The sequence below is a fragment of the Hyla sarda genome, chromosome 4 (genome assembly GCF_029499605.1).
Source record: "Hyla sarda isolate aHylSar1 chromosome 4, aHylSar1.hap1, whole genome shotgun sequence".
In the NCBI taxonomy this organism is placed as follows: domain Eukaryota; kingdom Metazoa; phylum Chordata; class Amphibia; order Anura; family Hylidae; genus Hyla; species Hyla sarda.
Genome location: NC_079192.1, coordinates 199657183 through 199684909, shown reverse-complemented (window position 1 = coordinate 199684909; position 27727 = coordinate 199657183). Strand labels below are relative to the sequence as shown.

Below are 27727 nucleotides of genomic sequence, written 5' to 3'. Positions count from 1 at the left end.
TGCTGGGAATTTTTAATTTTTTTTTTTTTTTAAATCAACCGGTGCCAGACAGTTAAAAAGATTTGTAAATGACTAAATTACTTTCATTAAAAAATAAATAAAAAAAATAAAAATGTATCCTTCCAGTACTTTTTAGCAGCTGTATGCTACAGAGGAAATTGTTTTCTTTTTACATTTATTTGTTTTGTCCACAGTGCTCTCTGCTGACACCTCTGTCCGTGTCAGGAACTGTCCAGAGCAGCATAGGTTTGCAATGGGGATTTTCTCCTGCGCTGTACAATTCCGGACACGGACAGAGGTGTCAACAGAGAGTACTAACATTTACAAATCTGTTAAAAGGGGTTATCCACCATAAGGTGATTTTAGTACGTACCTGGCAGACAGTAATGGACATGCTTAGGAAGGATCTGCGCTTGTCTTGGGGCTAAATGGCTATGTTGTGAGATTACCATAATACTATGGATAGCTTTTTGTCAACTTGTATTTCCTGTTTGACTTTTGTTTTTTTTTTACTACAAATCCCACAATGCCATTTTTCTCCCTCTCACACATCAGCCACCCCACCCATTGAAACAAAAGACCTGTGGTTTTCAATCAGGGTTCCTACAGCTGTTGCATTAGTTGCAGATTGATCCCTCCACCCATTGAAGCAGACAGGCTCCCTGTCATCAGCTGACTAGTCAGTCAGGTCTCAGCCACATTGCAACCTGGGAAAAATCCGAGACAGCAGTAATTTTGTATGCTGGTAAAAATAAATATTGGGGTGAAAATTACATAAGAATTGTGAGAAAACCGTCACACACAGGTACAGACACTATATTATGAACTGCACTAACTTTACAGCCCCTGTAGCATAGTCAAATAAAAAAATCCTGGAATACCCAGTTTCTGGCACCAGTTGATTTAAAAAAAAAATTCCACCGGAGTACCTATTTAAAGTGTATTCTCCTGCTATGTCTTGTATACAGCGACCAGTTTTGCTTTACATAGTCACTCAGCAGTCTTTAATGCGGCTATCTGGCTGTTAACAGTTTTCATTTCTGAGTAATAAACCACTAAATTCCACATTGTAAAATAATTTGGAGGCCCATTAGCACAGCAATAAACACAGACAGTCCCTGCCAGCAAACCATTGTTTAACTTTCCCCATACAGTGGTTTACTCTTCCACATTCTTCTCCCTGCAGTATCATTTCTTCCTCCTGAATTAATTCCACTCTTGGTTCTCCTTCATGGGCTTCTGTTGAATGAGCAATCTCTAGCGGAGTAACCAACACCGCCCACAGCTGCATCCCACAATAGCCCCATGCTGCTAGCATTACGTTTTCGGGAGGATTTGGTCACGCTGCCCTAACTGCTGCACACACTGGCCTTATTCATAAAAACGTGCAGAAGGAGGGATTTTCAGCAGGATTCCTTTACCTGTTTCCCCACCACATAACAGTGGATTCAATGGACTAGGTCATGAAATGCTTGGGCTGGAATGCAAACCAACAGCTTGACAAGTCAATAAAAAGCCACCCATCCTTGCCTAAACACGCTGAAAGAGCCAAGGTGAAGGGCAAATGCAACTGGGATATGTCCATAGAGGGCAGTCTAATGATCCCTATTCTTTTATTTCTGGATGCAAACATTGTAGTGGCTGCCATCGGAACAACCGGGCAGGTGTGAAGAATGGGGAAGTTCACATAGGTGTGTAAAGCACAGGGGTATAGAAGAACAGATATACCAAAATGTCACCTATCCAGAACACACAACCCTATCTCATAGGACTGATTTAGTTATATTCAATATCTAGTAAGAATAATGATAAAAATAATATTATACAAATATAGCGGTAGCAACTATAGTAACATTATACACTTTTTTTAATTAAAAAAAACATTAATATTACTGTAACTTATAACAATAGCAATTATAAAAAAAAATTTAAGTAGTAATAATGCGGTATTATTTATAATAAGCTAAACTGTACTGCTTAAGGCTGTATTCTGTGCCTTATATAACAAGTAAAGGGGTACTCCGCTGCTCAGCATATAGAACAAACTGTTTCGAACGCTGGAGCCGGGAGTTCGTGACATCATAGCCCCCTCCCCTCAATGCAAGTCTATGGGAGGGGGGGGGGGGTGATGGCTGTCACGCCCCCTCCCATAGACTTGCATTGAGGGGGTGGGGCGTGATGTCATGAGGGGGAGGGACCAAGTAAAAATGTTGCAATTCAAATGCCTAAAAAAAAATAAAAAAAAATTCCCAACTGTCTTAATTTAGCACACCCCATAACATAAAATGACTCACAAGCCACCAGTTGAGTTTCTTGTCAAACTTTCCAAGTGATGGGGTAAGATGCAGTGCCAGATATGGTTAGCCTGGCAGCCAGATTACCCTATGATGTCCAAAGAGGACCTTGCAGAGTTCATGAGTGTGCCACTTCAAATTTGTATGGTAAGAAACAAGGAGGACAGAAAACCTTCTCAATCTGCTATCTTTTTTTATTAATACAGGATAGAACTTTCAGGATTAATTCTATTTCAGCCTTTCTTAAAGGGAATGTGTCAGCAGAGAGATGCTATTTTTTCTCCCTGTTATAATAAATATAAATTTAAATATAAACCTTTCCAAAGTCTCACCATTATCACAGGCGAGACTATGAAATATAAGACTTGACCAGGCCACTTACTATAGGTGATCACAGCCCACCTCCTCCCTCCTTCTGCACAATGACCTCTGCACAGATTGTAGACCATGCATACAATACGCTGTCATTTAAGTCAACAGGGTCAGCTCCAGTCTATTGTTTTCCATAGTCTCTGTGGATGCTGTAAAGCATGTCTCTATTATTAAAAGCAGCTCAGGCAAGACGGCCTCTCCATAATAACGTAAAGAAATAAAGTAAAAAATAAATAAAAATCTACAAATAAGAAAAACAAACAATTAGGCAAAATTTGTATCACTGAATTTTTAACTACTACAAATATAAGTGATAAATTCCCTATAAACAGGAAGTAAGCTGCATTTCTAAGGTTCTATAAAGATCCACAATGACAACAAAAAGAATGGACATTTCTGCAAAAAGAATGGACATTTCTTTTCACTGCACTCTGCAGGGAAATGCATTGCAGTCTACGAGACGCTGCATTTCTGAGCAGTCCTAGAGCCGGCATGTCAGGGGAATGTCCGCATAGTGCTGGGCGGTATGACCAAAATGCATATCACTGTATTTTTGTAAGTTATGGCGGTTCCACAGTATTTAATGAGCTGGCCGGCGCCTTACATGACAGTGCGGTCAGCCTATCATGTGGGGGACAGCGCTGCAGCTGATAATTCATTTGGGGGGTGGGGGGGTTAGAGAAGCAGAGCAGCGCCCGTGGGTCACATATTATTAGTTCCCCAGCGTGGTGGTGGTGTTGTAAATGGAAAATACCGTTAAATACCGCGGCACCGCCATAACTTAACAGTATTCCCTGCCCCCCCCCCCCCACTGTCATGTGGCCGGCTCTTTGATAGTGAGCTCAGCCTATCACCGGCCGAGGCGGGGACATCGCTGCGGCCGGTGATATGCTGACGGCTCTGTGATGTTCCAGTCCCCAGAAAGCAGCATGAAGACAGTGAGGCTGATACAGGAGCAACGGGGGAACGTAGGAAGGTGAGTCAAAGATTATTTTGTTTACTTTTGCAGCCCGGGCACAGGAATATGCAAAATTAATCAGTACAGATGTCCTTTAGTATTAATTTCCAGCACCGCAGCATGCAACTCAATTTGAAGCGCCGGCGGCTCACAGGAGGACAGGGTGAGCAGCGCCCACAGGTCACATATGATTAGTTCCCCGATGTGGGGGACAGCGCTGCGGCTGATAATACCGGTCGGGAGTGACCGGTATTGCGGTATAAGAAAAATTCATATCGTGCAGAATAAAAGAAACGGTATTTGGTATGAACCGGTATATCGCCCAGCACTATGTCCGCACGAAGATTTTCCATGTGGACATTCCCCCCATGTAAACGTAGCCTAAAGTATGAGGAAGGGGTTGTGATGTAACATCTGTGGAGAACCAAATAATGAATTAGCAAGGCAAATGCAGTTTCACAATATTGCCTATTCCCATAGGTTAATCATTCACCCAAAACACTGTATTTTACAATCTACGGGGGGCAATGTACAATTTAACAGTAATGGAAAGGTAACCAGCAATTGGCTTGTGAATTCTCATGTCCATTAGGTGTGCACCTTCTTTGCACACCTCATGAAGTCCATCAGTGTCCAGTAGATGCCGTATCTTAAGCACCTCATGGCATTAACTCAATTAGTGATCAGGGACTTGATAACACTGCAGAGAAAATGCTGTAATGCACTGCTCAAATAATACATTAAGAAGCAGGCTTAAATATTTTAAGTCCAAATGAAGTAACACCACCTAACCCATTATGGATAAGATCTGGGAAAAAACATTAAAACACAATTTATGGAAGCTGTGGCCAGAGATAAGCGTCATTTGCAGACTGACCTTTTATTTATTTAGGGAACCAAATGAGGTCTAATTGCATTAGAATTGAATCCAGTAAATTTCCCTGAAATACTTCAGTGGCAGCCTTAGAATTGGGATGTTGGCAAATACTGCTATTGTTAATGGCAAAGTGTATGCTGAAATCAGACAGACTGCATCATAAACTTGTTCTCGGGAAGGCACAAAACAAATGACTTTTCCAAACCAAAAAGAATATGGCACCAAATGACACTATTACACTATGTGAAGTGGTTTAACATGTGGTGTTGGATGCTTATTAAAAGGTGATAATCCTGCAAGAAGAGTCGCTAAAAAAAAAAAAAAAACAACATACTGTTATACAAGGAAAGTTTCTTCTGTATTCATCGCCGTATATTTATTCTACGGTGGCCCATTTAAATAAACTTTTGAAATGTTGCACAGACATTAAAAGTTAAAATATGTCAGTGTCTCAATGCTGAGAAGCCCTTTTAAAAGTTAGATACGGCCTGGTGAAGTGCATGGCTCGGTGCTTAGTCAGTCTCATTGTAGTAGACAACTCCATAGAATTATAATGGATTAGTCGGACTGAGTGTTGAGTTGGGGAGTGAAGCATGCTGCAGAGCGCTTTTCCCAGCTGTATCCAACAACCTGATAATAGTCACCCTGATATAAATGTTTTACATGTCAAATGTTTATTTAATAGAGCATTAAAGCTTTAGATCAGCCTTACAGTCTGCTGTAACTTTAAAACACTATCAGTTTACAGTAAGTCTGGTAAGATACCAGGAACCCCATTTTATTTTTACTATACACTCTCGCCATTTGTTAAGGAGCCAGAAGAAACTGTGTTCTTCAAGACACTGTGATTTGCAGCTGCCATCTGCTTTTTCTGACCTGCTTTCTCAAGATTTTCTAGCCCTGTTGTCATAACCTCCATTGGAAAATTCAGGACTATTCACTAGTTCCCAGGGACACTGCAACTTGAAAATGTTGTCCTTTTGAGGCAATGTTCATCACAGAACTAATATAAACTTGAGGCAGAAACATTAAAGGCAACCATTAGAAATACAGCCAACATAAGACATCAATTCACAGAAGAGTAAGATTAGCTCACTAAAACTTACCATTTAATAATAACAGCATAAAATAGTAGTCCTCAAGAAAATATTAATAAACACCAAAAATACACAATGGGTGTAATGCCAGGGCCATTAGCCAATGGCCCCAGTCAAATAGCGCGTTTCCTATAATCACAATAAGTGTCACCAGATAAGACACAAATAATGCAGTAATCGTAGGAGCAAGGAGTAAGTAGGAGCAATGCGGGGTTCATCAGGGGAAAGGATAGGAAACCAAAGAAATACTTGATACTCTGGCAATAAGTCTGTAAGTGCCAGCTGTATAAATGATAAACCAGTCCGATAGGGACCACTCACTCAGACCCACGGAAAGTAGTCCTCCTAGCCGAGACCCGGGATGGAGGTCCCAATTAGCGATGCACAGTATAGGTAGCCAGTGACCAGATGCAAATCCCTCCTGGTCGGTGAATAAGTGTGATTCCCTCCAGACAGTAACAGCAATCTGCCCAGAGGTTCCACCGGAGGTTAAATATACTGTTTGGGCGCGAATTACCATGTCCGCCCCTAGAGGGGAGGGGTCAAAAAATGTGTAATTCCTCCCCGCTCTCTATATCCAGAGCGACGGCATACAAGTGCGCACAGCGTGTGCGCCAAACACAGGTGCAAGGCGCACGGCTGTGTGTGCGGCTTATAATGTAAGGGAGGCTTCGGTGCCGGCGCATGCGCCGTACAACAATAACAAAGCCATGTGCTCCTAATGTGTGCGTATGAAACAGTGGCGTGTGTGCGTACGGCTTACATGTGTATATAAAGCCGAGCGCCGTAATACACTCCGGTACGGCGCATACGCCGTACAACAACAACAAAGCCATGTGCTCAGTATTCTGTTTTCTGTATATTGACACCAACGGCCATGCACTAAGATAAAGCGCTTTGCGTGATTCTGAAAAATGTAAAGCGCAAGCGCCAGGCTGGTTATTAGTCAGAGCCAAATATGGCCTGAATGATGAGAATAAGATATATTAACCCTAGCGCTGCCAATACTGTATTAGTGTGATAAATAAGGAGGTAGCCAGAAGGGACAAAAAAAGAAGACAAATAAAGTAAGGTAAGATACAATGCTAGGTGGACTAAACGTACAAAGGTAGGGACACCCATAGGATTGCAAAGATATGAAGAGTTAATACAGGTATGTTAATGGTTTACATGAAGGATGGTAGGGAGGAAAGAAGATGGAAAGGCGAGGGCGTAGTCTGAGCAGACCAGTGTAAGCGTGGCGGGTAATGTAATAAATGATGTAGAAATAAGATGAGGATAAAAAAGATGAAGGAGGGAGAAAAATGAAGGATGGGAAATATCATAATGATATGAAACAAAAATTATAGATAAATTAATAAGCTTAACTAAGGTATACACTCAATGTGCACTATGGTAACGGAACTCTTGATAATTAAAAAGATAAAGGAATAATGTGCTTTGATGATGGCAAACTACTCGATAGCTATGAACCACAAGATGAGGTAGGGGGTAGAGTATATCCTCTCCCTGGTAATACCCTATCAAAAATACCCTACCTACCTAATATGCGGAGCACTCGCCCTAAGAAGGGCGACCCCACCAGGAACCTCTCCCTCATCTGACAACCTGCCTGTCTAACGCAGAGCACTCACCCTAGAAAGGGCAACCCCGCCTGGAACCTACCTCTAACCATATACCCTATTTAAAACCTACAGAAATGTTGTACAGATGTACCCTACCAATTTTTTGCAATAATGTGAGTGAGTGGGCAGAGTGAGAGAACAATGAAGGGAGGACAGAGAAGGGGAATAAGAAGGCCACATCATTGGCTCTGACTAATAACCAGCCTGGCGCTTGCGCTTTACATTTTTCAGAATCACGCTAAGCGCTTTATCTTAGCGCATGGCCGTTGGTTTCAATATACAGAAAACAGAGTACTGAGCACATGGCTTTGTTGTTATTGCACGGCGCATGCGCTGTAACGGGGTGTATTGGGGCGCTCTGCTTTATATACACATGTAAGCCGTACGCGCACACGCCAGGCGCTGCTGCGCCTGTTTCATACGCACGCATTAGGAGCACATGGCTTTGTTATTATTGTACGGCGCATGCGCCGGCACCGAAGCCTCCCTTACATTGTAAGCCGCACACACAGCCAGGCGCCGTTGCGCCTGTATTTGGCGCACGCGCTGTGCGCACTTGTATGCCGTTGCTCTGGATAGAGAGAGCGGGGAGGAATTACACATTTTTTGACCCCTCCCCTCTAGGGGCGGACGTGGTAATTCGCGCCCAAACAGTACATTTAAACTCCTGTGGTACCTATGGGCAGATTGCTGTTACTGTCTGGAGGGAATCAAACTTATTCACCGACCAGGAGGGATTTGCATCTGGTCACTGGCTACCTATACCGGGCATCGCTAATTGGGACCTTCATCCCGGGTCTCGGCTAGGAGGACTACTTTCCGTGGGTCTGAGTGAGTGGTCCCCATCGGACCGGTTTATCATTTATACAGCTGGCACTTACAGACTTATTGCCAGAGTATCAAGTATTTCTTTGGTTTCCTATCCATTCCCCTGATGAACCCCGCATTGCTCCTAAATATCCATATGGGAGGGGGGGGGGGGGGGGGGGGGAAACGCGTCGGGATTGATTACTGCATTATTTGTGTCTTATCTGGTGACACTTATTGTAATTATAGGAAACGCGCTATTTGACTGGGGCCATTGGCTAATGGCCCTGGCATTACACCCATTGTGTATTTTTGGTGTTCATTTATATTTTCTTGAGGACTACTATTTTATGCTGTTATTATTAAATGGTAAGTTTTAGTGAGCTAATCTTACTCTTCTGTGAATTTTTGTCCATTGGCTCCGCATACATCTGTATATCTGTGAATTTGCTGTGAATTTATTTTTTATTTTTTTCCCCCAACATAAGACGTCCCATTGGTTAGCGGTTATCACTTACATTGTATCTTGGCCTGCACCAACTCTTAGTGTCAGTCGGGGGATCACAGGTGATGAAGCTGGAAGAGATAGCTCCACTTTGGCCTGCTAAAATAAAAAGCTTTTTTTTAGAAGAGATAAACCAACATTTCACAACACTGCTGTAAATCATCTCTTTAATCACATATAAAACCCAAACTGTGTGTATCAACCACCATTAGGTTCAAACGATAAACTATAAGGCTTAGCTCAAACATCGTAAAACATACATATTTTATTTTACACGAGCAGAGGATCTTCATCCGTAAAAATCGGCAAAAAACACAACTGTAAAATAAATGAATATGTGAACTTAACCCAATACTAAACCTGTGAGTAGCGCATTTCTCCACTTTTTATACCCTTTAAATCCTTAAACCAACAAACTAGCTTAAAAGGAAAACTGTCAGCCAGTTCATCTACACTAAACCCAATTTACTGGGTGATAGTGTGAGTGAACTGGAGTCAAACAAGGGGTCACTTTAAGTGGGGGGGGGGGGGGCGGCGGGTTAGAGAGAGAGAACTCAACGGCCAGGGCACACACTAAAGTTCTGTTTGTCCTGGCTGTAGTAGCGCTTTGAAGGTGGTCCCCCAACGTCCATATTTCTTTGGGTACTGGAGGAATGGGCCTAAGCCCACCTCTGTGGTTTGCATATTCATTTTCTTCACATGCCCCCCGTAGTGCATCGCTCTGTCTGCAGAGCGCATGCGCTTGAAGATTTTACGCAGCTGTCAGGTCCTGATGCTGCGAGAGCTGTGCCTCCCCGGAGAGTGCTCTGCGCAGTGTAGCGAGGGCCTGGCGCATGAGCAGTTACACTGTGCAGAGCGCTCTCTGGGGACACACAGCTACTCACATTATGAATATGCAAACCACAGAGGCGGGCTTAGGCCCATTCCTCCAGTACCCCAAGAAATATGGACGTTGGGGGACCACCTTCAAAGCGCTACTACAGCCAGGACAAACAGAACTTTATCGGGGAGAACTCAGCAGCCAGGACACACACTAAAGTGACCCCTCGTTGGACTCCAGTTCACCCACACTATAACCCAGTATATTAGGTTTAGTGTGGATGAACTGGCTGACCATTTTCCTTTAGGGGTTTACCAGGGTTTAAAATCGGCCAACCATAGTATTAAAGGAGTACTGCAGTGTACTCTGATTATGGGGCTGTGTGCGGCTAATGCATGGTTCAATGCAGATCTCCATTCGGAATATAATATATATATATTTATATATATATTATACTGGCATATTAATGGTCAGATCATTCATATACAAGAGTGGTTGGAGTCCCTTCAGTCGAACCCCCGACAATCTCCTGTAAGGCGATAGGAAATAAGTTTTGTTATACTAGACTAATCCTTTAACGGCCAGAAGGGAGGTAAGGCTCCTAAAACATCAATCGGCTGTGATGTCACTTTGAGAGCAAAGCAAAAAGATCAGGAATCTGTGTTAAAGTCTGCACTATTTTCCAGCTTTAGTAAACCACACTCAGAGTGCTCATCAATAGCCCTCTGTAATTTGCAAGTTTAACACTAGCATAGGGTACATCTATACGAAAGTATGCTACATTATATATAAAGTAAAAATATTCTGCATGAAGCATTAGACTGCATGGTACACCAGCAGACAAACGTGCTGGAGAGGGCGACCATTGGCTGACAACACTCCTCCCAACCTGGAAGACTTGCTCAGTGGGGCAGTCTGGCCCTCTGGTACTGGATGAGATATTAAAAAAGGAAGACAATGTAATCATTTAGACAAAACAAAAATCTCATTTACATTTTCATTAGCGCTGCCACTGTGTTAATGTGTTATCTCCGTTTTCATTAAGATTCAATCATTGCTTGGCTTCACTATAATTTTATTTTATCACAAACTGCACTTCCATGCCAGTGTTTTTTTTCCCCTTTTTTCTTTTTACCAGAAGTAAAATTTGAACATTATGAGTTAAAAAGGACAACTAGCCTTTGGGGTAAAAGCACAAAACTGAGGATGGGAGGGTTTTCACTTTTAAGCTTCCCAAATCGCCATAAAAGCAAAGTATTGCAATACAACATCCCTTTGTAAGTGCCTTAAAATACATTGTTAGTGGATTTGTACAGTTTAATGTATAAGCAACTCTCCTTTCACCTGAACTAATAATGGTAGTCTTATAAACCCTTTACTGCCATATGCTGCATTTTTTGCTAATCTTCAAGGATTTAGCTGCTTTGCCACATACCTCGGGGCACCAACTGATAAAGCTTTAACACCATATTGCTCCTAAAACCCCAGCAGAGCAAAAGAAGCCACACAAAATGCTAGTAATTTAAAGGGGAACCAGTTTAAAATCCTTCGTTGCAGGAGTCAGGTGGATTTAAGACACACTTATCAGCTATTCGCTGTACTATTTCATTTATTATGGGAATTCTTTGTGCTGGGAAGCTTTAGAGTTTATCTTCTTTTGTAGGGACTTTCTGATGTCTAGTGACCAGCCCTGTCAATTTAATCTGTTATTACAGAGTTTCTCCATTTGTCTTCTACACTTTAATATATATCATAAAAAGGCCAAGTCACATACACAAAGAACAATGTAAGGTTCCATTTTGTTCAGGCAATATTTGGTTCAATCCGAACTGTTATCCATAAGTGCCTGCATGGTCTGGTCACCGACACACAAGCTGGCGATACATTTTAGATAGCTGTCTGACAAATGTTTGTCAAACCAATAGCTCTTTCTTCTGATGCCTAAGTACATCTTCAGTGGATTTTGTGCATGCACGTATAACCATAAGGGTATGTTCACACTGTGGAATTCCCGCTCACACAATTCCGTAAGAGGAGATTCCGTCTGGCGGCCGCCAACGAAAATACTTTAGTGGTAGGACCGTGCGGGACTGTTCCGTCACCACTGACGGCTATGTAAAGCTCAAGGAATTCTGCACAAAGACTGATGGTAAAGTTCACTGTGTGGAATTTTTCACTCGCAGAAATCTACTCATGGAATTCCACGGGAATTCTGCAGTGTGAATGTACCCTACGGGAGAAAGATGCTGCCAGACACCTGTGGCCACAACTTAACTGCCAGATTAACAAATGGACTGTGAATGTTTAAACTGCCCAACACTTATCTACTATTTGGAAGGCCCTATAAACCTTAAATGGTCAACTGATCTTGTGAAGATTGGCTAGCTCGGCCAGCTTTAGAACACAATATAGGCAAGAAAGCTTACTTTGTCATGTTTGTGTTTTTCTTTATCTTTCTCTTTCTTCTCCTTATCCTTTTTCTCTTTTTCCTTCTCCTTTACTTTCTCCTTGTCCTTCTTTTTCTTCTTTTCTTTTTTCTCCTTTTTCTTGTCTTTCTCTTTTGTTTTCTCTCGTTCTTCGGGTATTTTTTCTGGAACCAGTGGTGACAAAGAAGGCATCAAGGAAGGCAGTCTTACTGCACTGGGAGTACTAATAATTGGCAATGATATGTCTTTAGGTGCTAATACAACAGGAGTTGGTGGAGCATTCTTGAGCTTTTCTTCTTTGTTTTTCTCTTTTCCCTTCTCTTTCTTTTCTTTATCCTTTTTACCCTTTTCTTTATCTTTTTTCTTATCTTTATGTTTTTCTTTTTCTTTCTTCCCACTGTTCTCTTTTTGCTTTGGCTTCTGTTCAGAATCATTTAGATCCTTTGACTTGAGCCGATGTATCTCACCGTCATCATCTTTGAGAATGTCCTTCCACTGAAGTTTTGGATCTTTAATACCATCTTTATCTTTTTCCTTGTTTTTGTCCTTATTTTTTTCCTTGCCTTTATCCTTGTCCTTCTGTTTATCTTTCTTCTTTATCTTTGTTTTCAGTTCTTTCTTTGCCTTTTTCTTTGACTCAACTGGTGAAGTTAGTTTAGACTTGTCCTCAAAAGTTTTGACAAGTGGTTCTGGAGTTGGAGGAGATGCAGAAGGAGAAGAAAAGCATGGCTGAGCAATTGACACACTAGGTGGAGTTTCTTGGTTAACCTTTCGAATTACCTCATTTATAGAGTCATCCATTGTCCATGACACATCAGAACTGGATGTGCCTCCAGAAGCAGGTATTGGGGTGCTACATGCTTTAACAAGGATACTGTTTGCAACTGAAACCTTAGGAGTAGCAGGTTCTGCTATAGTGAGTCTCTTCGGACTAGTGAAGACATCACCCCCCTCAGATTCAGAACCTGAGGAAAACTCAAATGGATCAGGTTCTTGTTCAGCACAAGCTCGAGCAATAACAGCATCAATGGAATCTTCAATCGTATTATTATCAGCTACCAATGGTTTTTTGGATGGATTCTCAGTGTTTAGTTTGTCAGAATCCTGTGATGCTTGATTGTGTTTTACTTGAGTATTCTCTCTTCCAATCTTTTCACTTAATGCGGCTAGCGGTGTACGGCTTGGTGTTTCTGACTTAATAATTGGCTGGATAGTAGGGGCAGAAGCTTTGGGACTTTTAGGGCTCTTAGGACTTTTGGCACGTCCAGGAGACTTCTTCTCTTTTACAGCACTTTTAGGTGAGCGCATAGGACTGCCTAGAACTGTAGTAAATGGAGTGGATTTGGGAGATTTTGTTTTTTGTCCTGGTGAAGTTTTTGATTTTGTTTTTGAGGAAAAGGCTTTAGATTCTAAAGGTTTAGAAGGAGTCTGAGGTTTAACAGGAGAAAGCATTACTGGTTCTGAAGAAGAAATAGACAAATCAGAATTATCCTGTATGTGAGTAGGTGAAAGCACAGGGGGAACCTTTTGAGAATTTATAGAACTAAGTGGCTCTCGTGGTTCTAAAGTTCCATCCAAAATATCTCCTTTACTATTGCACAATCTTTGCCGTTTTGCAAAAGGCATTTCGAGGGTTTCCGGACTATCCAGTGGTCTTTTACTTAAATAGTTCTCATCATTAATAGCTTCATCTTCTTCCATCTCTCCTTCCTCAAGAGGAACTTGCATAGCTTCTGCTGAAGTCCCGCCATCTGTCGGTACCTGCTCCTCCTCTTCCTCTGTAAAGAAAGAAAGAAAACTATTGGAATGATGAGAACCACAAAATGACAATGACAATACCTGTTTTAACTGTAGAAAAAAAAAAAAAAAAAAGAAATTTTTTTTTATTCATCTTCTGGATACTCGCATCACCACTCCAAGGGTCTTCTTTCTGTCTTCTACACCACAATACCTATTTTAACATTTCTAACAAACCTAAAACTGTCATTTCTTGGGGTATAAATATGTCCCAGTCTGTATAACAGGTAGTTGAAACCTTCTGTGACAGAAAATTCTGTTGCCTAAATTTTTTTTACTACCCTTGGATAAAAAACTGACTGAAAAAAAAAAAAAGTTCTGTAACAAGAAATAAAAGTGTCTTTGCTGGTTACAATGATTGCTCTAGAAGTTATTAGTAGACAAGTTTTTTTTTCCTTCATAAAATAGTCAATACGTCTACCTGCATGTATTTCCAGGCACATTTAAATGCTTGCATGGCCTAGCTGTGTACACAGCAAACCGCCATTGACACCTGATATTATAAATGGACTAATATATATGGTAATAGAGCTGTATCACATAACTGCAGAGTGCCGTGATAACAGATTGACTCAGAATTTCTAAGAGCAAAATACTAGACCAAGCTGTTTACAGGAACTTGCTGCTGACACCACAAGCGTATTCATACCGCTATGCCTTTGTTATTTATGATATAGTTTATGATAAGGACACCTCAACCTCCCCTTTGCCTGTCACATACAATAAATTGGACTCATAAATCACCACATCTATGTCATTACTTCTGACAGTAACATACGACGCGCTGGAAGAGGTGGAGGGATAGCTTTTTTGACAATACTAGAAGCTATAAAACGGCACTCCAGCCCAACCAACAGGAAAGAATACATATACGAAAATTCAGATTTTAGCTACACTATTAACAATGTTGGATACACCCAGAGAGCTAACCTGAGCCATTAAGCCCACATTCACACATGTGAAGCAAAAACAGATCCCTCCAGGACAGCACAGGATAGAGATGGCGCACAAGACTTCAAGGTAAAAGCAGATTTATTTTAACCGGCATGCAACGCGTTTTGCTGGATAACCAGCTTCATCAGATGCCTGATGAAGCTGGTTATCAAGCGAAACGTGTTGCATGCCGGGTAAAATAAATCTGCTTTTACCTTGAAGTCTTGTGCGCCAGCTCTATCCTGTGCTGTCCTGGAGGGATCTGTTTTTGCTTCACGTTGTGTTGCCAGGAGCGGCTGCAGAGTTTTCGCCCATATAGGGTCTATGCCTACACCATTGTTGTACTTGGTCGCAGTACAACCGACATCGGTGAGCAATATTGCTTAAATTGTATCCTATTTATCTACGGTATCACACTAGGAGCGCCGTCTCCCTTTGTCTATAGTCACATTCACACATGGCAGATATGCTTCAGATTTTAACTGCGCATTATTACAGAAGAAAAACTGCAGTGGATTGCAGCTGGGACCCCCCGCAATCTCCTGAACGGGCACACCGTCCCACTCCGTCAGGAGCGTGTGCTGTCTACCTCTAAATGGCACGCTCTCCATTCATTTTAATGGTGCATGTGCAGTCTAGAGGTAGATGACACGCACTCCTGACTGAGAGGGACGGGGTCCTGTTCAGGAGATAGATGGAGGGCCCCAGCAATTGGAACCTCTGCGATCAGCTGCTTATCCCTTACCCTGTGGATAGGGGATACATTCATTCTAATTGATGTACCTCTTTAATCTCATCCACAGGCTGTGGACACTTTCTAGGCAGAAAATAGAGAATATGTGGCAGATTTTTAAATCAGGTGGTGGATTATGTTGTGGAATTTAACAGCAAAATCCACTGAATTTGAAGTGGAATTTCTCTTTTTTTTTGCGAAGATTTTTCCCACTTAGATCAATAGGTAAGGAAATAACTCAACATTTGCACAATTATCTGTACTATTTTTAAGTTGTGACAAATGCTCTAAGGCGACCAAATTCCGGAACTTGTGAGTGGAATTCGGTGGAAATATTATGCAGCAGAGTCCCATTGATATAAATGGGATTCTGCTGCATCGTGCACACAGCGGAATTTCTGCGTCAGAAACATGTTGCTGAAATCCCGATTCTGCTTTGGAAATGCATTGCAGTCTATGGAGAAGGCGCATTTCTGAGTGGTAGTTTCGGCAGGACATGCAAATTTTCAGAATGTCCGCCTGTGTTTTCAGAGCTGACATTTTGCAAGTTTTCAGCTAGGTGAACATAGCCTAACACATCCATTTTGCTTTAGCATCACTAAAACAGCATCACAAAAAAAAAAGTCTTTTCCAAACAGTGCATCTCCAGCAGTGGCAAAACTACAGTTTCCAGCATGCCTGGACTGCCTTTGGTGTTCTCATTGTATATTCGCAGTGTAATCTTTATATCAATAATAAAACATGAAACCTTTTTCTAACTTTAGGTGACAAAGCCCTTGTTGCTGTGTTGGTCTCTGATGGTGCATAGCATTTCATATAGATTATGAAGCTTTTTTTGAAGACTGCATATAAAATCCAACTTGATTTAATTTAATAAAAGGACAAGGCAAAAAAAAAAAATACATAAAAAAAAGAAGCTATTTTATAGATTGTTTAATGTGTTTCATGAATGTATTTCTAACTGTCCCTTAAGAAGCAGGCACATCCACATAGCTTCTGTTCCACAAATATTTGCTGCCTCCTTTCAGTCACTCTTGTTTGCAGTAAACACGAATATAAACCTAATAACTAGTTCAGTGGATGCCTTCATTCTTATGCAGGACTTGCCCCACTGCTCTCAATGACCTTGACAAAATTCTGGAAAAATATCTCAGGACCTGGGGCTCTGAAGCTATTTTAGAATTAGCTTTGAATAATTGTCCCACAATATGAGTTTCTTGATTAATTGCTTCAGATAAGGTCTCGTGTTCTCCACCGGCCTCCAGTGGCTCCCCCTTATTTCCCATAACCGCCTGTCTCGTTCCTCTGCACACTGGGAATGGCAAGTAGAAAAATCAGAGATACACCATTTCCATTACTTAAGGATTAGTGACGAGATAACCCTTCGTATTCCATTACCGGCCATTATTAGCGTCATTATTTCAGCAAGTTTACTTGGTCTGAAAGATGCACTAGTTGTTTTTACAAGCTTATTGGAACAACATTAAAGGCTTACACCAAGCCAAGGAATCGACAGCCCCCAAATCACACAAGGTATGGTAGTTTATCCTACGAATGACGTCATGTTAGCGTTCCCTCCAAAGTTAAGAGAATGACAGGGCACTGGTTTCAACTGCGTAGCCAATGATGAATGTTAAATTCGAAATTATGCAATGCAGACAACCTACGGGGGAGAAAAAAAACAAACAAAAACAAAACAAAAAACACATTGCCCTGATTTTTTTTTTTTTTTTTTTTAAAGGGAGCATATTTTTTAAAAGAACTGGCTCATTTAAAACAACTAGGGAGAGGCCTGTCAATCAAGCCTAGTAGTGCAGGGACAAGCGAGCAGGGACCACCCTGGTGACTTTTTACCCTGTTACTGGATGGTTTTCCAATAATGACCGCTGCAGCGTTAATCCAACTGCTATAATGAGAAAGTCTACACTCCCTTCAGATGGGACTAGCCCTGAATATCTCTGAAACGGGAGCACAACCACAGCGCATTTGATGCTGCAAATGCGCTATAGGGAGTAAAAGAGCCACGGCAGAGCGAGCATCCTGCTGTTGCTGCAGCTCTGTGTGTCAGCTCATGACTGCCGACGGGAAAGTGGCAGATACGAGCAGACACACAGAGCTACGGCAGCATGAAGCAGGTTCTGCCATGGCTCTGACTGCCAGCAGCGCATCCGCTGCGTCAAATATGCTGCGGATGCGCTCCTGTGACCTTAGGGTGTATTCAAACATACAATATCCTGCCCATATTTCATGAACAGCATTTGAAACTGCAGATTTTATGCTGCAGAGTTTAATGTAAACTAAATGATTGAACACAGCTTCAAATCTGCAGCTCCAAATCCAGTTCATGAAATATGTGCAGGATACTTGTACACCCTTAGTGGATTTATTTGAGGGTTTCCCGCTGTGTTTGAAAGAGGGCAGGCTCTCCGCAGCAGATTTTAGGCTGCAGAATTTCCGATGTGGAAAATCCGCCACAAGCCCCATTAAAATGAATATGGTCTGCACGAGCCGTGGAGAGCCCACGCCCTTTCAAACCCAAAAATAAATTCACTCGTGTGAAAGAGCCCAAAAGTTTTAAAACGTTTGAAGTAGTCTGAAAGACACCTGGCTCAAAGCCTACAGTTTTTTTCCCTCCCTACTTTTGTTTTTTTTAATCTTCCTGCACTTTAGCATGCTCAGATTGGCTGCTGTATATAAAGCACATACTCAACAGGAAGCCAATGGACACTAGGTTGGAGTACAGCTAATTCTATAAGTAGGCAGTAAATGGTGAACATATGCCTAAATGTTCATTTATAAGCTGAAATCTAAAGGGTTAAGTGGAGCAGGCAGTGTGCAGTGTAACAACAGGTTATAATTACGGTCGGTTTCATTAAGATTGTCAGGACTGGACACAGAAATGTAAACCAGCGATCAGGTTACAACTATTAAGCTTACCAGCTATGATTCGGTAAAGTTTGTGTAAACTTCTTATGACCTTTTCACCAAAGGAAATGGAGGGAAAAAAATACACAATGGAGAAAAAGTTGTTGCTCTTAGGAGATTATATATTTTTGCTTGTACTTATTTTATGGTTATCGACTTGCATCATGCGATTCCCTGTAGCAGAGTCTTACAAAGCAAAAGAACGTGTCACCATTACGTGAGAGTTGTGGTAAATCTCAAGTCTCATGTTATTCTGTGAAGGCAGACACGTTTCAAATCACATTCCGTGCCCACAATTTCAACGAATGGCAAATACTGTGAAAGCTCTCCAAAAGATCACCTCTCTATTTTCGAGAGGTTTGTACTGTAGCTGAATTTACTAGGATGAAGCTGTTGTCTAACCACTGGGACCTCCACGATCTCCTGCCTGGCGCTGTTCAGAACACTGGCTCTCCTTGTGCCGGTCATCGACACACCTCTTCAGTACACTGTTTATAGGAGATACACAAGCACGGTACACTTGTATCTCCGTCTCTCTCATAAAGAGTGCAAGTAGGATGCATGTTGATCACCGTTGCTCTGTGCACAAGGAGAGCCAGTGTTCTGAATGATTACTTCCGAATACCGGGGTGCCGACCAGGATTATACACTTATCCCTTATCCTATGTATAGAGAATAAGCTTAAAGGGGTAGTCCGCCCCTAGACATCTTATCCCCTATACAAAGGATAGGGGATAAGATGTCAGATTGTGGGGGTCCCGCCGCTAGGACCCACCTGTTGCGGCTTCCAGAAACGCTGGAGGCTTTGGCTCCCGACCACGGAGACGTGAGATCGTGACGTCACGCACTGCCCCTCAATGCAAGTCAAAGGGAGGGGGCGTGACAGCCGTCGCGCCCCCTCCCATAGACTTGCATTGAGGGGGCGGGGCATGACATCACTCGGAGGCGGAGTCGTGACGTCACGATCTCCCGTCACCGTGGTCGTGAGGAGTTAGGATGAGAGCCCCCAGCGCTGCCGAAAGCCGAAACAGGTGGGCGCTGCAGCAGAGATCCCGGGGGTCGCCAGCGGTGGGACCCTTGTGATCTGACATCTTATCCCCTATAGGGGATAAGATGTCTAGGGGCGGAGTACCCCTTTAAACATACCAAAGTTCCCCTTTAAATCATGCCTACTTTTAGGTCACATCCACTTTCTGGTAAGCAATGCTTCCTTGTCAAGCATGGACAAAAGTGTCAAGACAGCCTGAAAATGTGGTGCAAGAAATGTAAACCAGATTTTTGGTGCAGGCAGTTTTGATAATCTCCCCCACAGTTTGTGAGCATTTCTCCATTCTGGCTCATGGGTAATAAGGAAAGGGCTACATTTAATACATAGACAGGGGGTTATCTTTGTGAGTCAAATGAACTTAGGAAAAAGCTCTGCTCCACGTGCCCCCAAGAAACAGCATTACTCTTGTTCAGTCTTGGAATGGACGTTCAGTACACGGGGCTGAGCTCTGACAACACATTTTTACATCACTTAAGAAAACAAAAACAAACAAGGCTTTGTGTAAACAAGCACATTAGATATACACTAAAACAAGCAGGGCAACGGCAGGTTTCTATGTTATACGGTGTAAGTATCGGATTTAATATGAAAACACATAAAAAGTAGCAACTAGCCACATTGTGCCTTATCAGAGAAACACGGATGCAGTTCAGAAGGATTAAACAAAAAGGTAATTTAATCATTGTTCTCATAACACTTCAAATACTCGCTGAATGTTGTTAAAAGAGGGGGGAAAAAATGACAAAGACTCCGATAATTACATGAGGTTGTGAAAATACCTGCATGTTTGGGCCGGACAGACTGGCTCCACAGCAAGAGTCTGGTATGTGACTTTTCTTTCTGGAGCATTATTTTGTCTTGGAAACATCAGTTGTTTTATAAATCATAAACTTAAATGAGAACAGTGATGAAAAAATGCTCCCCATAAAAGTTCAGAAAAAAAAACACAGAATTATGTCCTCTATAGCCATTATTGAGACCTGTCAGAACTATACTGTGATAAGTGAAAATCTATTTTATACATACATTTATATAACATGCGAATACAGTAAAACCTAGCCAGCCATTCTTTAGAGTAAACTGGGTCAGCGCCCCAGACCCTATCACAGTCCACTAAGGTTTATAAAAATAAATGGCGGAGCACTCAAGTTCTGTGAAAACAATATTTTTGACTTATGGCCCAAATGCATGTATACTGAAGTGCAGTTTGCCATAATAAAAATACATACTTAGTAGTACATCAATTCTAATGCTGCACTGTATATATATTTCTATAAATTATGTATACTACAGAATCTTTTTTTAATATGAACGACTGGATGTATTTTACTTCATGAGCCCCAAAAGCACTTTAATGTTCTTGTCACTTTGCTAAGAAGTTTGTTAGTATGTATCACTGTGCTTAAAAAAGGTTCCATGGGGGACCAGAGCTGGAGTGATGTACCATTGTGTTTGAGAATATATATATTTTCTATATAAAACTCAATGGGGGATATTTATCAAAAGGATTTAGACTGTTTTTTCCTGTCTAAATTTGTCGCACAGAAAGTCGCAGTCTAAATATGTGAGACTTTTCTGCGACTTCTGCTCTAGAGGATTTTTAGAACATGATGCATGCAAGTCTTTTTTAGACGGAAATGCATTGGAAAATGCATTGGTGCTGAATTTATCAAAAGCGACTTTTCAGCAACAAGTCGCATTGGCTGAAAGTACGCCGAAACGTCAGCCCATGCTGGAGCAGGTTTAAATATAGTCTAAATCATAGATCCAGAAGTCTGTGCACAGAATTTATCCAGAGCCGTGCGCCTTTTGATAAATTAGGTGCACAATAGACCGGCCTAACCCTCTATAGTTTGGTCTATATTGATGCAGGACATAGACAGCTATGATAAATTTCCCCCAATGTGTGTGTGTGTGTGTGTGTGTGTGTGTTTGTGTGTGTTTGTGTGTGTGTGTGTGTGTGTGTGTGTGTGTGTTTGTGTGTGTGTTTGTGTGTGTGTGTGTGTGTGTGTGTGTGTATGTATGTATGTGCGTTTGTTCCAGCATCACATCCAAACGGTTAAAGATATTGACATGAAACCTGACACACGTTACTTATATCGCAACAACAAAGGATAGGCGATTTAACCCTTACTAACCCCCATTTGCCAGGGGCGGGGTTTATGTTTAAAGTCCCATACAAGTCAATGGGAAATATATGTTACTGCATAAGGCTGCTTTCACACTATAAAATTCATCAGTTTTAAAGATCTGTTTAATGTTCCGTTATGAAAACCCTGAATATCGGCCATGAAACGTCCGTTAGAAAATCCCATTATAGTCTATAGGGATCGACTGATATCGTTTTTTTTAGGGCCGATACTGATAATCGGTGGAGGTTAGGGCCGATAGCCGATAACTTATACCAATATTCCGGTATAAGTTATCGGCTATTTATCCCCCCGCAAAACCGCTGCAGATCATGGATTTAAAGCAGGCGCTTTAAATCAATGCACTGCAGTGGCTTTTGCGGTGCCATAGGCCGCCGCCGCCACCCTCTTCTCTCCCCCTACCTGTCAGGGTGGTCCGGGCCATCCATCCTTCCTGTAGTGTCCGGCGGCATTCCGGGTGGAGGGTGAACCGGTCCGGGCTGTCCTTCTCCGGGGGTCCTCTTCTCCACTAGTAACGCAGCATAGACGCCGCTGCGCAGTGATTCCTGTGCGCAGCGACGCACCTGACGTCACAGCGTCTATGCAGCGTACTAGGCCGGAGCCTGCCCGAAGTGGAGAAGAGGACCCCCGGAGAAGGACAGCCCGGACCGGTTCACCCTCCACCCGGAATGCCGCCGGACACTACAGGAAGGATGGATGACCACCCCCATTACGGGTAAGTTTAATTTATTTTATTGACTCGGAGGGTGGGGGAGGGGCCCGACCGGTATAGCGGTATGGGCAAAAATCCATACAGTGGGAGGAAAAAAAAAACGGTATCCGGTTCATACCGATATACCTCCCAGCACTACGGTGGGGGGTGCGACGCGGTGCGGTGGGTCGGGGGGGTGGTCGCGGTGCGGGGGGCATTATAGGCTTATAGGAAAGGTAATTGCCGGTACCGATAATGCCCAAAATCGTGAATATCGGCCATACCGATAATCGGTCGATCCTTAATCGTCTATGGGATTTTTACATTATCAGTTTTAATCCGTTATAGTCCGTTATTAATAACGGACGTTATTTTGTGACGGGAGAAGGAACGGAAGAAATAGTGCATGTACTATTTCTCTCGTTACTATCTTCCGTCACAAAATAACGTCCGTTATTAATAACGGACTATAACGGATTAAAACTGATAATGTAAAAATCCCATAGACTATGATGGGATTTTCTAACGGACGTATGGGATTTTCTAACGGACGTTTAATGGCCGATTTTCAGGGTTTTCATAACGGAACATTAAACGGATGAATTTTATAGTGTGAAAGCAGCCTAACTTCCAAACGGCTGGAGATATTTCGATAATACTTGGTCAAATGTTACTTATATGTCCACTTATATATAGGATATATAGGATAGTTAATTTAACCCTCAACTACCCCCATTTGTGAGTGTTGGGTTTTTTGTTTAAAGTCTCATGCTAGTCAATGGGAAATGTATGTTCCCACATAACTTCCGTACAGCTGGAGATATTTCAATACCTGGTACACATATTACGGGTCGGGATATGAGGAGGGGATATGAGGAGGGGATATGAAGTCAAAAGCTTCCTCCTTTGTTGATTATCCTCCCCAACAAGGATTAGGAAGGAAAAACCGAAACCTCTAGAAAAAAAGTAAAGTATCCTATAAGAGGGCATGGGCTTATCTTTACCCTTGTCATATGAAACAAAAGAAAAACTTAAAAAAGGGCTATCTTCCAAAAACAGAGCCATACATGTTCTCAGGTTGGGTGTGGTATAACAGTTCAGCCCTTACTCTCTTAAGTGGAACTGCTGTATACTACAGAGGAAGTTCTTTTCTTTATGAATTTCCTTTCTGTCTGACCACAGTGCTCTCTGCTGACACCTCTCTCCATGTCAGGAACTGTCCAGAGCAGGAAAGGTTTCATATGGGGATTTTCTCCTGCTCTGGACTGTTCCTGACATGGACAGAGGTGTCAGCAGAGAGCACTGTGGTCAGACAGAAAAGAAATTCATAAAGAAAATAACTTCCTCTGGAGCATACAGCAGCTGATAAGTACTGGAAGGATTAAGATTTTTTAAATAGATGTAATTTACAAACCTGTTTAACTTTCTGGCACCAGTTGATTTTTAATCAGAGTACCCCTTTAAAAGGGGACCTTTCATGCTGTCTAAACCATAAGTTATCAGGACAGTCCCCGGCATCTTTTTCCTCCCCAGCAACCTTAATTGGCAGATCTCTTCCTATACCCAAACAGGGAATACCCATCAATCAAGGACTGTAGGGGAGGGATAAGCTGCTGGGGGCCGACCCAATGACTTTTAGTTCAAGTAGCATTAAAGTCGTTCTAGGTTCCCTTTAGCTTTTCCTGTTGCAATAATCTTCACTTCTATTGTGTTTAAAGTAAAACTACCTCCTACACCATGATGTCATCAAAAACCTGATTCATCAGACCAGGTTCTAGTACATCATGGTACAGATCTGAATCGGACTGCGTCATTGTAGGCACTTCTGGAAGTGGCATGAGCGCTTTATATCTGCACTGACTGGGCTGCAGATATAAATTAGCCTTACATGCAGCAAGCTGTGATTTACAGTGTTCTGACTCCTTTCTATTATAGAGGGTATTACATTTTTTGACAATTTGTGCTTCAGCACCTCTTCAGAGGGATCGGACCATATGGGGCAATCATTTCTCTAACAACCATCAATGGAATCTTTGGGTGCATATGGCATATAGCTGTTTACTGAATGCCATTCCTTGGACCACTTTTAGTACTAGGCACTACATACCGGGAGCACCCAACAAGACCTTTCATGCTTGGCCCTTGTCAAAGCTTCTTAGATCCTTATGCATCCTCATTTTCTCTGATTCTAAAAATGACTTCAAGAACTGAAAGTTAAAGTGGTACTCCGGTGGGAAACTTTTTTTTTTTTTAAATTAACTGGTGCCAAAAAGTTAAACAGATTTGTAAATGACTATTAAATAAAAACAATCTTTACCCATCCTGTACTTTTTAGCAGCTGTATGCTACAGAGGAAATTCTTTCATTTTTTTTATTTCTTTTTTGTCTTGTCCACAGTGCTCTCTGCTGACACCTCTGTCCGTATCAGGAACTGTCCAGAGCAGCATAGGTTTTCTAAGGGGATTTTCTCCTGCTCTGGACAGTTCCTGATACGGGCATCAGGTGTCAGCAGAGAGCACTGTGGACAAGACAAAAAAGATATTCAAAAAAAGAAAATAATTTCCTCTGTAGCATACTGGAAGGTTAAAGATTTTTTAATAGAAGTAATTTACAAATCTGTTTAACTTTCTGGCACCAGTTGTTAAAAAATAAAAAATTAATGTTTTCCACCGGAGTACCCCTTTAATTTGCTTCCTCCTTACAGTAGGCATTGTAACCAGATAACTGTATTCACATTGAATGATGGCTGATCCGTACAATTATACCTAGATTTTACACACACACAATGTACATTATAAAACAAAACAATTCACACAAACTTTTTCATATTTTATCAATTTTTTTTAAAATGTTTAACCTATGTATTTCTTGATCATCTTACTAGTCACAGTGAAAACTGACTGGGCGACTGCTCATAGGCTTCCTCATTATTAGGGGCGATACAATTTATCACTGCTTCTGGCTCCATATATTTATTCATCTGTATACTTTGTGGCATTGTCAAAGGCTGGCGCCAGGTGAACACTGTAAATAATAAACCTGGCTATGGCATGAACTACAGATCTAATGACACAATGCGCAGACACCCTCTTTGCAGGGATTGTTTGAAAGTTTAAGAAACAAAACTGAAGCAAATCTGAAATAAAAAGATAAACATGCAAACATTGTCAGCTATTACATTTCTACTCTGTGCCCAACCGTCTTTATTTTCCTGGAGCGCCGTCATGCCATACATGGCACAAGACCACCGCAGCCAAATCACTGTGAAGTTATCGTGAAAAGTGAAATAAAATATGCACAAACCAGTTATGAATGACTGATTTACATGTAACAGCATCGGAACAGGAGCAATTAATCTTGTACAAAGATGGTGTAAATACTAAAAATAAGTAAAAACAAAAACATAGCTGTCATAAGGGCACAAACAAGCCTGGTCATGAGGGGGTCAAACTCCTGGACAACCCCTTTAGTGTGTGGAATCTGGATGCTCAGGTGATGCTGCACGTTAACACATTACTTCCCTATGAATTGTGAGGAACAGCTTTATCTGATGACAGAGTGGTCGCTGCAACCAGACTTTCTAGTTCTTGATATGCTGTGCTAAACCCGGAGCCTAAACAAAGCCCCCACTGCCCGCTCATATTAGAAGAAGCGGCATAGACATCACAGCTAGGAATACCTGTCAACACAGACGTCTGGATAAAGAGAGGACTTCGGGTTTAGTTTTACTATAAGAACTTCACGTTCTAGTCTAATGTAACAAAATAGATTTCCCACCATATATGAAAGCTGATAAGTGATATACTGCTCTAGAATGGGAGCATATACTCAGCATCAGAACAAAGCTGGTCTTGTTTACTAGGCATGGGCACAGTGTATACCAGTATGTGGCCGTCATGTACACATTTATTAACAGAAAGGAATGGTTCGCAAAAGTTCTCGCCTTCCCTCCACTCACGCGCTAAGGTCACTTCATCATTTCCTATGGTATCCAGAGTGGTACACGACCTACAAGTTCAAGCACCACTAATATAGTGGAGAATGCAGAGGTCTCAGCGCAGGAGCAGAGGGAAGGGGAGGGAGATTTCTATACATTTTCTTTCGGGGGAAACTAAAAGGGGTACTCCACTGTCCCAGCGTTTGGAACATTTTGTTTCAAACGATGAGTGCAGGCTGCTGTGGTCATGACGTCCCGGCCACGCTTCTCAATGCAAGTCTATGGGAGGGGGCATGGAAGCAGTCACACCCACTCCCATAGACTAGCATTGGGGGGGGGGGGGCATGGCGTGACGAGGCACGGCACAGTCACGCAGCGTTTGGAACCAAAATGTTCAGAATACTGAGGCAGTGGAGTACCCCTTTAATGGAAGCATCTACTTTATAGGGGTTTCCTACCTACATGACTACATGCGGCTTCTACCAAAAACAGAAAGGGTTCCCTATCTACCTACTGGGGGCTTCAACCTAAATTTATAAAAAAAAATATACAGTTGATTAAAAAAACTAGATGTATATCATGTAAGCATGCCAATGCATTTCGAGCCCTCTTAATCATGACTCCCTAGGAGCCGGGGGACAGGGCTCAAAATGCGTTTTAAACTATTTTCCACAAGTGTTGAGAAACTGTTTCCATGGCAACTTATAAACCCTATCCAACCCTATCAGAGAGTTTACAGTTGTCAGGGCATATAGAGCTTCTTAGTAGGTCTGTAAAAAACTGGCTTCATAGATTCCTGAGCACTCATACAAAACCGAACTTGATAGAAGTGCCTTATCAAAGGTGTAATCTAGACAAGTTAATGGATTACTCTGGCATGCATATGGCATAAGGGGAAAAGTGCACCGAGTTAAGCAGAGTTTCAGTAGCCTACTTATGTCAGCAATATGCCAAGCTGCACATAATGCTCTATTACTTAATCTCCAAACTAATGAATTAAGGCAATACGAAGTTCAGGCCACTCCTTGTACAACCCCTTGTGACCTAACCATACCACTAACATGCAAAACATAAGCCTTGTACAAGGTTTTCATTGTATATACATATAAAAACAAAGAACTTCCAATTATAAAAACTAAAAATTATTGTATTCGTTGCCAAGATCTTAATGTGGACATGCCTCTGCTTGTCAATGAAAACTTAAATGGGCACTGTCAAACTTTTTTTTGATATGTTGTAGTACTTATGTACTAAAACATCTCTCTAATATATATTCATTATTTTTTTTAATCATCATTAAGATAGTGTATTTTACTTTAGAAAACCGGCCACTAGGGGTCTCCCCTGTAGTAGCCAGCTGCAACCTGACATGACGTCACCAGTGAATTAAGACCGATGCCGGAGGCGGGCAATAGGTCCTAATTCATTCAACCTGCGCTCGCTCCCTGCATGTCAATCAGACAGGCAGGAGCAAGCGCTGAGCGTGCATTGGCTCCCTGGCCTCACACACTGGCTCCACCTCCCAGCATAGCAAAGTTATTGTTTTTAACCCGGGGGCCTTGGCCACATCAAAGTTATTGTTCTCAACACAGGATGCCTCCAGTTGTTTCACCACTACAACTCCCAGCATGCCCTGACAGCCAAAAGATGTCAGGGCAAGCTGGGAGTTGTAGTGGTGAAGCGCAGCTGGAGGCACCTTGTATAGATGAACTAAGGGCAGAAGTCAGCACCC

General features: G+C 42.0%; 1 protein-coding gene across 1 annotated transcript in view; it reads right to left on the bottom strand.

Annotated features, from left to right (window-relative positions):
* The window catches only part of TAF3 (TATA-box binding protein associated factor 3), a 118223-nt gene that overhangs the window by 11349 nt on the left and 79147 nt on the right, over positions 1 to 27727 (bottom strand). Inside the window, exons 3-4 of the mRNA XM_056573258.1 lie at positions 11782 to 13559; positions 8549 to 8634 (exon numbers count right to left, since the gene is read on the bottom strand). Of these exons, the coding sequence (XP_056429233.1) occupies positions 8549 to 8634; positions 11782 to 13559 (1864 nt within the window). The remainder of the gene's footprint in view (positions 1 to 8548; positions 8635 to 11781; positions 13560 to 27727) is intronic.